The 12636-nt window shown below is 34.6% G+C and overlaps 1 protein-coding gene across 1 annotated transcript in view; it reads left to right on the forward strand.

Moving 5' to 3' along the window:
- Positions 1–10314, forward strand: part of LOC125661701 (multiple epidermal growth factor-like domains protein 10) — a 113606-nt gene extending 103292 nt beyond the window's left edge. The window contains exons 18-22 of the mRNA XM_056147607.1: positions 4034–4174; positions 4379–4516; positions 6012–6086; positions 8050–8161; positions 8305–10314. Of these exons, the coding sequence (XP_056003582.1) occupies positions 4034–4174; positions 4379–4516; positions 6012–6086; positions 8050–8161; positions 8305–8446 (608 nt within the window). The 3' untranslated portion in view covers positions 8447–10314. The remainder of the gene's footprint in view (positions 1–4033; positions 4175–4378; positions 4517–6011; positions 6087–8049; positions 8162–8304) is intronic.
- Positions 10315–12636: the final 2322 nt, after the last annotated feature.

The raw sequence follows: 12636 nt of genomic DNA on the forward strand, positions 1-12636 counted from the left end.
CGTCTGTTGTTTTCTTGGAAAATAGCACTTACATGTTATGTACACAGGAGTTATCAACAAGGAGTGAACAATAAGTATATACATATAATCAATATGTGTCTACACTTCACTTGGGGACGAATTTATAGAAATTTCTTTTTGCCCTTTTTTTAATATACGTAATAAATAGACGTATATTTCTTGTCCAATGGATGTACATTGTACGAAAGCAATTTAGATAATTGATAGTGTGTATAGACATTTCATCCTCGTTAAATTTGAAAATTCTATTACAAAATGTCGTTAATACGGGTTTTTTTCCTTAATAATCACTTCGCATTTTTGGTCTACATGTAAATCGACAGATCAGACGCAGTTGTGCAATGTATAGCAATTTTGAAGAAACTCTCCAAAGTACCTGTTGGAAATGAAATATTTATCATCAATGGTTCCTGGAAAAAATTGAAAACAAGTAAATCCAAATATATATTACTACGATATTGACAGAATGTACCAGGAGTAATCCAACTATCAAGCGCGCTACTAAAGTAGAACAACGCTGAACGAACTCTTAACATAGGGGAACGAAGGTAGTTATTCGGGTAATACGTTCTGAACGGTTTCTAGGAAACGATTCTCAGTGGGAGCTCAACTGTTATTATTGAGAATGAAACGATTGAAAAGGGGAACGAATAGTTCTGGTCGAAAACGGACCGTTTTGGCCAAAAAGGACAGAACCGTTTGGTCTCGATTTTAAATTTTGTTACGATATCTTTTAGCAATTACTTTTTGCATAGAAAGGTTAAATTTCCTTTTCACATTAATATTTTGAATAAAGGGTGTTAGATTACTTCGTTGACATATTTCTGAATATTTTGTTTTAAAATCATTTTAAAGTTTCAATTTTACCATGAAAGTAAATTCAAACATTAACTTAAAGTTAATATAAAACTTTTTATGGGTAAAATTTGTGATAAAAAATAATTTATTATTTCCTTCCATGGTTTCTATCTAACTGATTCAGTTTAACACGCAAAACACCATTTACAATTAAATGTATGTAAAGTCATCCGTAAACGTGTTAAAAGTGAATAATAAGTTTAATGTTTTGTAGATATAAATATAATCCTTATGGCATCTAAATGTTTCGTGTTTGCACTTGATAATAGTTTTCCAAGGAATCATTCCAGTATTAATATCGAAAATGATTTTATATTTCTTTTTATAAGAAGTTACTTCTATTGATGTAAGTCCAGGATTATGACACTGATTATTCACACAACATTTTAATATTGAAACCCCACGGATTCCTATTAAAATTTGCAAATATTTTGACAGGGATATATATTGACCAAATGCATGACAAGGATTCTCCCAGAGTACGGCTACTTTTAAAGATAGAACACATCACTTTCAAACGCGCAGTGTTGTATATAAGTTTTCAGGCAATGACTATATATACATGTTTCTTTTATATGAATTAAAGAATATGTATCGTATTTTACTGTTTGCAATAAATTTCCATCTACTGGACCATGTGATGAAAATGCACATATTTTAATCTCAATTTTGACTTATAACCTATCATATTCGGGAAACTGGCACTTGTAAGAGCTAGTTTTGAAACATTTTTCTAAATAAGTTTTACCTTTACCCTCCAGCAATCACTTTACATAAAAAGTCGATAGGGTAGCTGACAATTTTAAAGACAAGTGACCAATCTCTATGCTAAACACCTTGAAAAAAAATCGAATAGGATTATTGGAAAACAGTGTATAAAATTTCAATCTCTGCAAACTTGTTTCATTTATCATATACATTACTAAATTAGAATTTCAAGAGGGTGGTTTTTTAAAAACAGTTTAACCCATTAAAAGCTTTAAATATCCGTAAACTATTTTCATTGGTCGCCGAAAGCTTTAGGGATTGTGATTGAAGATCGGAAGAATCCCAACTGCACAGTGACGCTTACTGAGAGGCGCAAGGAAACGCTCTGAATGTGGGTCCTGTGGCTATTAAAATGAGTTTGAGATATGAATCTAATGAAATCATGGTTTGCATTGTGAAATGATAAATATATAAATGTATAGTCTAATCACACATTAATTCACTATCCAAAGACTCGAACAATAATAGGTTAATCCATGAAAGGTGAAGATAGCGAACAGTGATCAAACTTCTAGAAGCAATAAAGACAGATAGTTGGACAAACATGGACATATCAGAAGTGGGATAAGGTGTCTAGGAGGAGTAAGGATATACTGTCGACCGGTCACACCTGCCGCAAGGCTTATATCTTGATCAGTATAGAGTACGTCACATGAATACTGACATGACGTTACAATAGATGAGAAAAATTAGTTGAGGATTATTATACATATAGTTTTTTGGCACGCTGTTTTTGGCTATATTTAGCTCTAAAACTTCGTAGTTATTTCGGATTTCAAACATTTCGGTTGAGCATCACTGAAGAGTCATTATTTGTCGAAATGCGCATCTGGTGCATCAAAATTGGTACCGTATAAGTTTTACATAGTAATATCTAAGGAAGGGAATCAATAAGTTGATAGAACTTGTCTTCTATCCGTTTGATTATTAAAATAAATATGTTCAAAACAGTAGAAATGCCTTTAAATCATTAGACACATCAGATATATGCACATTCATTCAGTTATATACAAGATATAGGGCTCACGGCGGGTGTGATCGGTCAACAGGGGATGCTTACTCCTACTAGGCACCTGATCCCACCTCTGGTGTGTCCAGGGGTTCGTGTTTGCCCAACTATCTATTTTGTATTGCTTATAGGAGTTATGAGATTGATCACTGTTCGTTATCTTCACCTTGCATACAGGTGCATATCTAATAGGGATTTAGAGGCCTTTCTTACGGCTTTTGTCAAGTGCATTAAACATCAAAATCGCTATTTCGTGACAAAAATTAATGGTAAGAGTGGTACACACAGCTTCATTTTAATGTGACATTGACTGTTATTTTGACATAAAATTTTTTATTTTATCAAAATTGCTCTATATCAAATACACGGCGGGTTTGACCGGCCGACAAGGGATGCTTACTCCTCCTAGGCACCTGATCCAACCTCTAGTATATCCAGCGTTCCGTGTTTGCCCAACTATCTATTTTGTATTGTTTATAGGAGTTATGAGATTGATCAATGTTTGTTATCTTCCCCTGCCATACTTATCTTTTTAAAGCAGGCACTGAATGTGTAATTCTGGTGATTTAATGATAATTATTGTCTTGCATTTTCCCCTATACATTTATTTACACTAAAAGTGGTTATTTGTTGTTGATAAGGTTTCTCTTTTCTTTTATATAATAAATGTTATTATATTGATATGTCATTGATAGATTTTGGGAGAAAAAATGGCAGTCATCATGTCTCCGGCTAATGCCCCTTTGAGGTCATGAAAACATCGTAATCTTTTAGAGTTTTTCCTCTATCTTATAATGTAACAGTTTATTGGGGGAAATATAACATAAATATGTAACTGACAGCAGATGTTTTACACAAAAAATGCAGTTGTAGAATATTCTATACCGGTCATTTTCTTTTCAAACACGTCCGTTCGTTTTCTTGTCAAATGTTGTATTTACTTCATAATGAGTCAAACATACCGTGGGGATCCGGTTGATAATAGCAGGTGAAGCATGATATGGGGCTCACGGCGGGTGTGACCGGTCAACAGGGGATGCTTACTCCTCCTAGGCACCTGATCCCACATCTGGTGTGTCCAGGGGTCCGTGTTTGCCCAACTATCTATTTTGTATTGCTTGTAGGAGTTATGAGATTGATCACTGTTCGTTATCTTCACCTTGCATGAAAAAGATCCCTTCGTTAAGTACCGAGCAAAGGCCCCTAAATTTTGGACCCCTTCTTTGACAATGGTGCATATGAGTGAAATATTCTCAAAGGTGACGTTAAGGAATACAACCAATTATAATATTTAGTTGCATGACAAGTTCACCCCCGAGATTGAAATTTGCGTGTTCATCCATTTCACTATAACTCTTGCATTTTCTTTATGGACAGAATGTCCAGAAGGTCGCTATGGTTACAACTGCCAAGAGAGATGCAACATCAACTGTGGAGTCTCTGAGAGATGTGACAGAGTAACAGGGGGGTGTCAGAATGGATGTCAGGCGGGGTGGAAAAGTCAGAAATGTGATTCAAGTAAAAAAAATAACATGATACATAACTGCATGAATATTGCATTTTATTGCTGTCATAATGAAATATAGAATTATATATCTGCATACCACAACAAAATGAAGTTTTGATTAATTTTGATAATAATTGAATACAGAATTCAAATTAAACCTATATAGAGACACAACTTTTTTCAAAATATATATATGTGTATCTACTTTTACACAGAATGTGATGATAAAACATTTGGACAAGACTGTACTCAAATGTGTGGAGTTTGTTTGGATAACGAACAGTGCCATCACGTAAACGGCACGTGCACCAATGGATGTGACAGGGGTTACAAAGGAATCAATTGTACACAAGGTGATTTATTAAATTTTATGTGGTTATATCTTGTATTTCTTTTGTGAAGCAGGGATATTAACAGAGTAAAGATTTTAGCGAAATTGAATAAAGGTTTGCTTGAATACTAAGTTCAGCAGAAGTGTCATGCATGATTGAAGTTACCAAGATAAGATATATAAATGATATTACACGGCACTGTGATATAATCTGGTATTACACATAGATACAATTTATATTAAACAGGGTTTGGATAGAAATGAAATTACTCAAAACTATGAGATAATTTGATGTTACACAAAACGGTAATACACGAATAACTGATATCACACAGAATTGATTCGTGGTTTACTGATACTAAATATATGCTGTGAAGCGTCCATTAATGTAAAATTCCTTCTAGTAAATTTTATGGAGAAATTTCAGAATATTATATGAATATTGAACACATAAACTTGATTAAATGAAAGTCGTAAACTATATATCTGTGAAGTTGGCACACAAAGAGTAGAAATACAACCACAAAGTTACACGTGTAATTCCCTACGTCCCGCAAATTGTCAAAATCACACGTTACACAGGGTATAGGAACTTACAATTGATCAGCGAGTACTATAATCATTTAGCAAAAATGTTAAGAAATTTCATTATTTATTTTCATTGAAATGGGGGTATTTATCTAAATAATTTATTTACGTAAGTCTGATTGTATTTCCATTCAATTGTGATTAATATGCATCACTATGGTGAACGATGAGTTTTCCTACAAGGCACCTGATCCTATGTCTGGGGTTTTCCTCCAGAAGATCATGTTTGCCCTACTTTTAATTGTGTATTCTTCATAGAATATCACTGTTCGTTATCCTCATTCTTTCTTTTTATCATACGCACATAGTGAAGCTATGCCATATGGAAAATTGAAAGGTGAATGAACGGTTATCGAAAGGTGATCAAACTCTGAACTCTCCCAAACAAAAAGATACAGTCCAATGGTTGTTTATGGGCGTATGCTTGTTTTTTGAAAAACATTCGTGTGTACATTTGATATTTCATAGTAAGATTGAATTATCTAGTAAATTATAAATATCATTTTAACCTTTCAGTAAGATTTCATCTTTGGTTAACTGTATGTCATTTGCAACTGTAATTTTGATTTCGTGGAAAGAGGAAGATTCATAAGTAAAGATGACCGTATGCGATCACTATATATGCAAGGTGAAGATAACGAACAGTGTCATATCCACAGTTCTTTTCTTTTTGAAAGAGTGGGTATGGATAAGGAAATATATGTGTAGGCATTTTTAGTGTAGTGAGGTGAATGTGGTTGTGGATCAATGAACCATATGCATAGGGATTTTCTAAGATTCTGCATTGGGGAGATTCGTGTAAAAGTTTATCCTTGGAGCACAATGCTTAACCCCCGTCCTGCTGGTTTTGCCTATTAATATGTTCATACACACACACGCATGATTCATTTGATGCATCCAATGATGTATTTTTTTTCACTTTCTGTTAGAGTGCCCGGAAGGTTGGTTTGGTTACAACTGTGAAAAGAAATGCAACATCCAATGTGACAATGTGACAGGCTTGTGTAAGTATTTACCACGTAAATGTAACAGTATGAAAAATCACGTGTCTATTTTATTTCTCCGCCATTAAAACCTTCACCTGTGTGGTAATTAAATAACGAAAGCAGTACCATTGCAGTTTGGGACACACTAATCGGACGATTCTCTGTTTGCCCGGCCGCGTAAATGTTTCCCCGATTGTTGAACACAACAAATAAAACATGAAAATAAGCATTCAGAACTGGAACACTCCATAGGTCTGTAACATTTCATAGGATTAAGTCAAGGAGAGCACACAATGCATCACACACATGTACCTTAACCATATTTCATTTTGAGAATATGGATACCTTTGTACTTGTTATTTTGTTCCACTAAGCCCACGCGGTTCTCTCTAATTAATACAAAATATCAGATGACCAATGTGTGGATCTATTATTTTAAAAATGATACCTTGATGTTCCTTTGTTACTATAATATTGTCGAGTAAACTTTTGCCTGTTACGAAAGTACATTACTGTCAAATGAGTTATCTGTGTTGTACATGCAATTTACTTAGCCGTACCTTTGAGATACTAAGTAGCTCGTACGATATAAGTACGTCGTACGAAGACGTACTTTGTCGTTTGTACATTTACGACATAAGTACATATGTAAGTCGTACATACGGCATACATAAGTCGTACTTAAAATAGAAAACTCGACCGACCTTGCAAAAATTTTCATAAAAATAAATACTATGCGTATCTTCATTCAACATGGTAAGTCACCATGATCAGCGACAAAATGAGGATATTCCCTTCTCAGACTTGAACAAAAAACATAATTTTATTTGAAAATGGTTATCATTACCAATTTTTGAATTAAACTTCTTCATTATCATTGATTATTAAATTGCATGTACCTGTATTGATCAATCTAAAATGATGTAAATACAGTTGACATATATATGGTGAAAATGCAAACGGTTTAGTGTGCTATAAACATCGCAATGTGCATATGTATAGTTATGAATCAATGATTTAATGTTTACATGTACAAATTAAATTTCCCTTTAGCAAAAAAACATCTGCATTAAGCGTTCCCTTCTCGATAAGAACCGTTCCGTTTAAATCGTTCAGCGTTCGTTCCCAAACCATTCACCGTTCCACTAGTGTAGGAACATGTTTCAGGGTCTGTACACATGGTATCAAGTAGAGATAACGATCACGCTCAGTGTGTACATTTACGAAACATGTATAGTCATGGAAACACATACGTTTTAGACTCACGTTGAATTTATCCAAGCCAGAGATAGACAGGATAGTGAAATTATTGTGACCAAAAAAAAACTTTTTAAACACTACTCTTATTCTACACAGAAGTACTCGGAATTTGAAGTAAAAATTACGCAGGAGTTCTTTATTGACAATATCTTCATAGTCTTTGGTGATCAGGTCTTTCAACAGTCTGTTGGAATTCTCATGGGCACGAATTATGCTCCTGGGAAACTTTCTCACGTACCGGCGATTCGAACCCGCGCCGACAGAGGTGAGAGGTCGTGTGATTTTGAGCGTGATGCTCTAACCACTCTGCCACGGAGGCCAAGCAAGAAATGGTTCTGCGTATCATCAAGTTCATGGTGCATGGGTTTCAACAGTCTCGTTCAAAGTCGGCAGTTCACAAATTCTATGGTCGTTACAACAAATCATTGGATCAAATGTTGCTTCCACTTGTTTCGTAACGATTGTTACGCCGTTTTGGCACACTGATTTTGACTACAGATACCTCCGTTTATCTGATTAACATATAGGGCTCACAGCGAGTGTGATCAGTTGACAAGGGATGCTTACTCCTCCTAGGCACCTGATTCCACCCCTGGTATAACCAGGGATCCGTATTTACCCAACTCTCTATTTAGTATTTCTTATAGGAGTTATGAGATTGATCTTTGTTCGTTATCTTTATCTTTCATGTTGCTCTCGAACATTTCATACTTTATTGCAGTAATTGGACAGTCACCCGATTGCGGTGCAAGCAGTCAATTACACCCAGCTCTTTACGGGCTTGTGGCAGGTTTCTGTCTAAGTGTTGTTCTTAATATATATCTCATTGTCCGGTAAGACTTTTAACTATCAATAATAAACAAGTTATATTCAAGTTCAATGTAAACTAGCATGTACGAGGTTCATGACATCCTTTGTCGAATTGCAATGATCTATATCACTTATGAAACACATGTCTTACTTTCACTTTGATTAGCTATCTGAGAGATAAGAAACATCAACCAAAAAACCGACAAAACATGAAAGAGCAGTTGTCAACCAAAAGCGACCCGCATAGTGCAACCATGTGCGACTACACAGAAGATGCTGGCAGCTACATATATGAAGAGGTTGTCTAAGTAAAACCTGCTCAGAGAAAATTAGGTCAACCTCATTATCTCAAATAACCTGATTTGGTGGATTTGAATTGATATCGTCATGATAATGATGTCAAGCTATGTGAAATCGGAGGAATTAATTCAACATTTGTTTTTCAACATCTTCAACTCGAGTAGCCTATTGTTATAAATCAACCGTATCATCAACTACTGTTCGTGTAGCCTGATTGCTTAATCATGCATAACCGAAGTTTGAGAATGAATTCAAGCGAAACAGCCTAGTGTCGGATAATCAACTCAAAGTTTGTAATATAATCAAATGAAGTGGTCTCTATTTAAACAAGTATGTCAACCGTTACATTATAATTACTTGAGTTAACGTTGTTGTAATATTCAAACCGGGAATGGGAGTGTGGACAATTGAGTCAGTTATGTAACCACATGGTACGCATCTATTGGATGAGGTGGCGTGATGCCAGAAAAACGGATTGACCATTTTGAAATCATATTTAACATGTGATGTGAATGTTTGTGGAATTAATTATGTTTTTTTATATTTATTTTTGTACGATTCTCTTTATGACATACAATATGTGTGTAAAATTATTAATCGAAAAGAGGGAAATCTGGTCGATTAGGTGTTTTAAATATATTATTGTATCATATGTAAACTGCAGTTTTCTTAAGTAAATATGTTATCGCTTCTTGAGAGCATTGATATAACTGTAGATACATTTATGGATGCACACATATATACATACAAATATACATACACACATGTACATACATGCATGTATAAATACAAACATACACATTTTACATACATATACACACATATATGAATACAAACATGCATACCACATACAAACATGCATATCTACATAAATGGAAACATACATAATACATGCATATACACATGTAAATAATGCATACATATATACATACACATATACATACATATAGACATGTATAATCCATACATACATATATACTGTAAATACAAACATGCGTACATATAGATGCATGCATGCATAAATACAAACACACACATTTTACATACATATACACACAAATATACATACATACATATTTACATACATAAATGGAAACATACATAATACATGCATATACACATGTACATACATAAATACAAACATACATACAAACATACACATTTTACATACATATACACACATATATACATACATACATATTTACATATACAGACAGACAGACATATACCTACAACCATACGTATATGTACCATTAATAACACTAAAATCACCAACTTCATGAACTGTGAAATTATTCCGTAGGTCAAAGGTGTACAGAATATGGCTAAAGATTGCTATTATATACACCATGTTTACAAATGAATATTTTAATTGTCAATGTTATTTAAATTCTTCTTTATCTGTATACAAGATTCGATCTATAGCTAGATTTAGAACTTCCGGTCATACCTTACCTAGAGAAGTAGAAACTGACCGATGGAATAATAATGATAGGGAAAACTAGAAAACGCTGACTGTTTAACGTAGATATAAGTGAGGAATACCATTACACTTTGCATTATGAAAAGTGTGAAGATGAAGGAAAAATGTTTGTACTAAAAATATTATCGATCAAGACCAGATGTTTTCAAATTTTACAAGTGTTTTCTCCACACACAATGCTTTGCTGTTACACAACATATTCAAATTCATAAAAATCATAAACGAACGGGTCAACCTTCCTGGTTAGTCAACTGTTACGACATTTGATACTTTTAATACATGTATTTATAAACACTGTCTCCTCTGCTCTGTTTGTGTATAATTTTGGTATGCAATTGTTCTTGTGTATATGTTGTAATCTTCAATTGAGAGAAATAAATTCATCCATGCATTGTCAAAGGTGTTAAAATAATAGCGGTACAAACGTATTTACACTAAAAACTATATGTCAGTTGTTGAAAGTAAGCAATGTCGACCAACACACGTCACTAGGGATTATCAGCCTAGAAAGTCAGATACTCATTAGGTATAGCCGGACTGATCACGTCCTAAACAGATCTAGAAAAATGTAATTTATCATATAACTAATGAACAGTCTATTATAAAATCTGCGCCGCATGCGGAAGGCCCGGGATTCGAATCGCGACACACCTAAGTCGTTAAAACAGGTAGTGACAATTTCATCGCCAAACGCTCGGCATCAGGTGTGAATGTCACAGGTCCTCGGAGATGACCTTAAGAACGGATGACCCGTGTCACAGTAGGTGTGGCACGCTAAATAACCCTCACTGCTCAATGACCGTTAGCGCCGAGCATAGGCCTAAATTTGAAGCCCTTCACCGGTTTTGGTGACGTCTCCATATGAGTGAAAAAATCTCGAGTGAGACGTTAAGCAAGATACAATCAATCAATATAATAAAACCTGCGTAAAATCTAGAGAATGTTAGCGTTCAATATCCCGAGAATTTATTGAATGCTAACTTTGCATTGCGTAAATTGTGTGCGCCCGAAACATTTCGAGTATGAGCGTTCAATATTGACCTTACCAAAACGACGTAAACAAGCCAAAATGGCAGACTAAGTAAAGAAATGCATGCTGATATTGCACACTTTCACCTTAGATGCCAATAATAAAAGGGTTATTGAACTTATATCGGTCTACTGTCTGTGGATGCTCTTGCGTCGCCATAGTATTGTTCACTTTTTCATTCAGCTTCTGACGTGCCGTTATCATTAATGGGGCTTTTATTATCTGATTATGAGATGAAATAAAATACAAGGGAAATAGCTTAATAAACATTTATTGGTACAGTAAATTGATTTATATTCATATTTTGTAAGTTTGTATTAATGTACCGTAGATTATGATAATTTTGAGAGTTTTTACTAATTTCCCCCTGTAATGCCTCTTAAAACTGACCGCTGTACGATGTCACTGACCAATCAAACAATTGATTACCTATGACGTATTTAATTCATTCTGGCATAATTCTCCTTTGTTTTCAAGCATGGAAATGAGAATTATTTAAATTGTCTTAATTACCGCAATTTGTTTGTGAATTAGTACTGCTGCAAACTCTTATGGATTGATTTGGAGAGGCTTTAAGTGGGTATTCTTATTCAACTTGCAATTATATTGGTTAAAACTTAATCGAAGTCTGGATTCTGTATATATATAAATAGACTCACGCTGTGGCGACAGTCCAAGATGTAGGTCAAAGGTACATGTACATGACTGCGGGATGCCTGAAAGTAGCGTTTATCGGACATTCGTTTATATGTTGTTTACGAGATTCTGTTCTTGTTTTTAACCCTGTGTTATGACAATGTACGCTTATGCCCATCACAGTTTTCTGTTTTATTTCGAGCGAGATGATGACTGATGATCAGACCGCTAACAAATTCGCCAACCTTACGAACTTTGCAGCTGAACAATATATTTGTTTTCTTCAAATTGAAAATAACGACTTGGGTGATATAACCATGTCAGTTAAAGACATTGCGAATGCAATACTGTCCTTTGCCTCACTGGACAAGTGAAAGTGTAATAGTCGGACATATGTTTTTGCGCTCTCGGTGTGTCAATGATGCCCGTTACAACGACAGAGTCACGGAACTTGATTTATTGCTAGACTCCTTCGGTGCTAACTTAGTATAAACTAAAGTTTTCGCATCATCGTACTTTTGGAATGATCACACATTGCCTCATTTAGCTCATGAAGGTGTGCAGTTACGAGATCACCGAGGGAACGCCCACCCCCAGAAACGCGCTCAGAGCATCAATGATGCAATATTGTTTTGTGTCCACACCTTCACTATCAGATAAGTAATGTGATACTAACGTGTGTAAAAATTTTCTTCAGCATTATTGTATCTACCCATTGTTTTTTATCCTGTATATTAATGGCTATCCACAAGCACTGAAACATTGTCATGTAAATATGTATGCAGATGATACTTCACAAGATGTAACAGATAAGTCAGTGGAAAATATTGAGTCAAAGATGTGTGAAGATCTTCAGCGCAGTATGATGTGGATTAAGGAAAATAAATTAAGCTTAAACCTGTCTAAAACTCAATGTATGCTGATTGGATCGGCACAAAAATTATCAAAGTATCGAAAATTAAATTTAGTGATAAATAACCATGTCATAGAATGTGTTCAGGAGTCAAAATTACTTGGTATTATTATTGATGAAACTTTGTCCTGGAAAA

Source organism: Ostrea edulis, chromosome 8 (assembly GCF_947568905.1).
Source record: "Ostrea edulis chromosome 8, xbOstEdul1.1, whole genome shotgun sequence".
Taxonomy (NCBI): domain Eukaryota; kingdom Metazoa; phylum Mollusca; class Bivalvia; order Ostreida; family Ostreidae; genus Ostrea; species Ostrea edulis.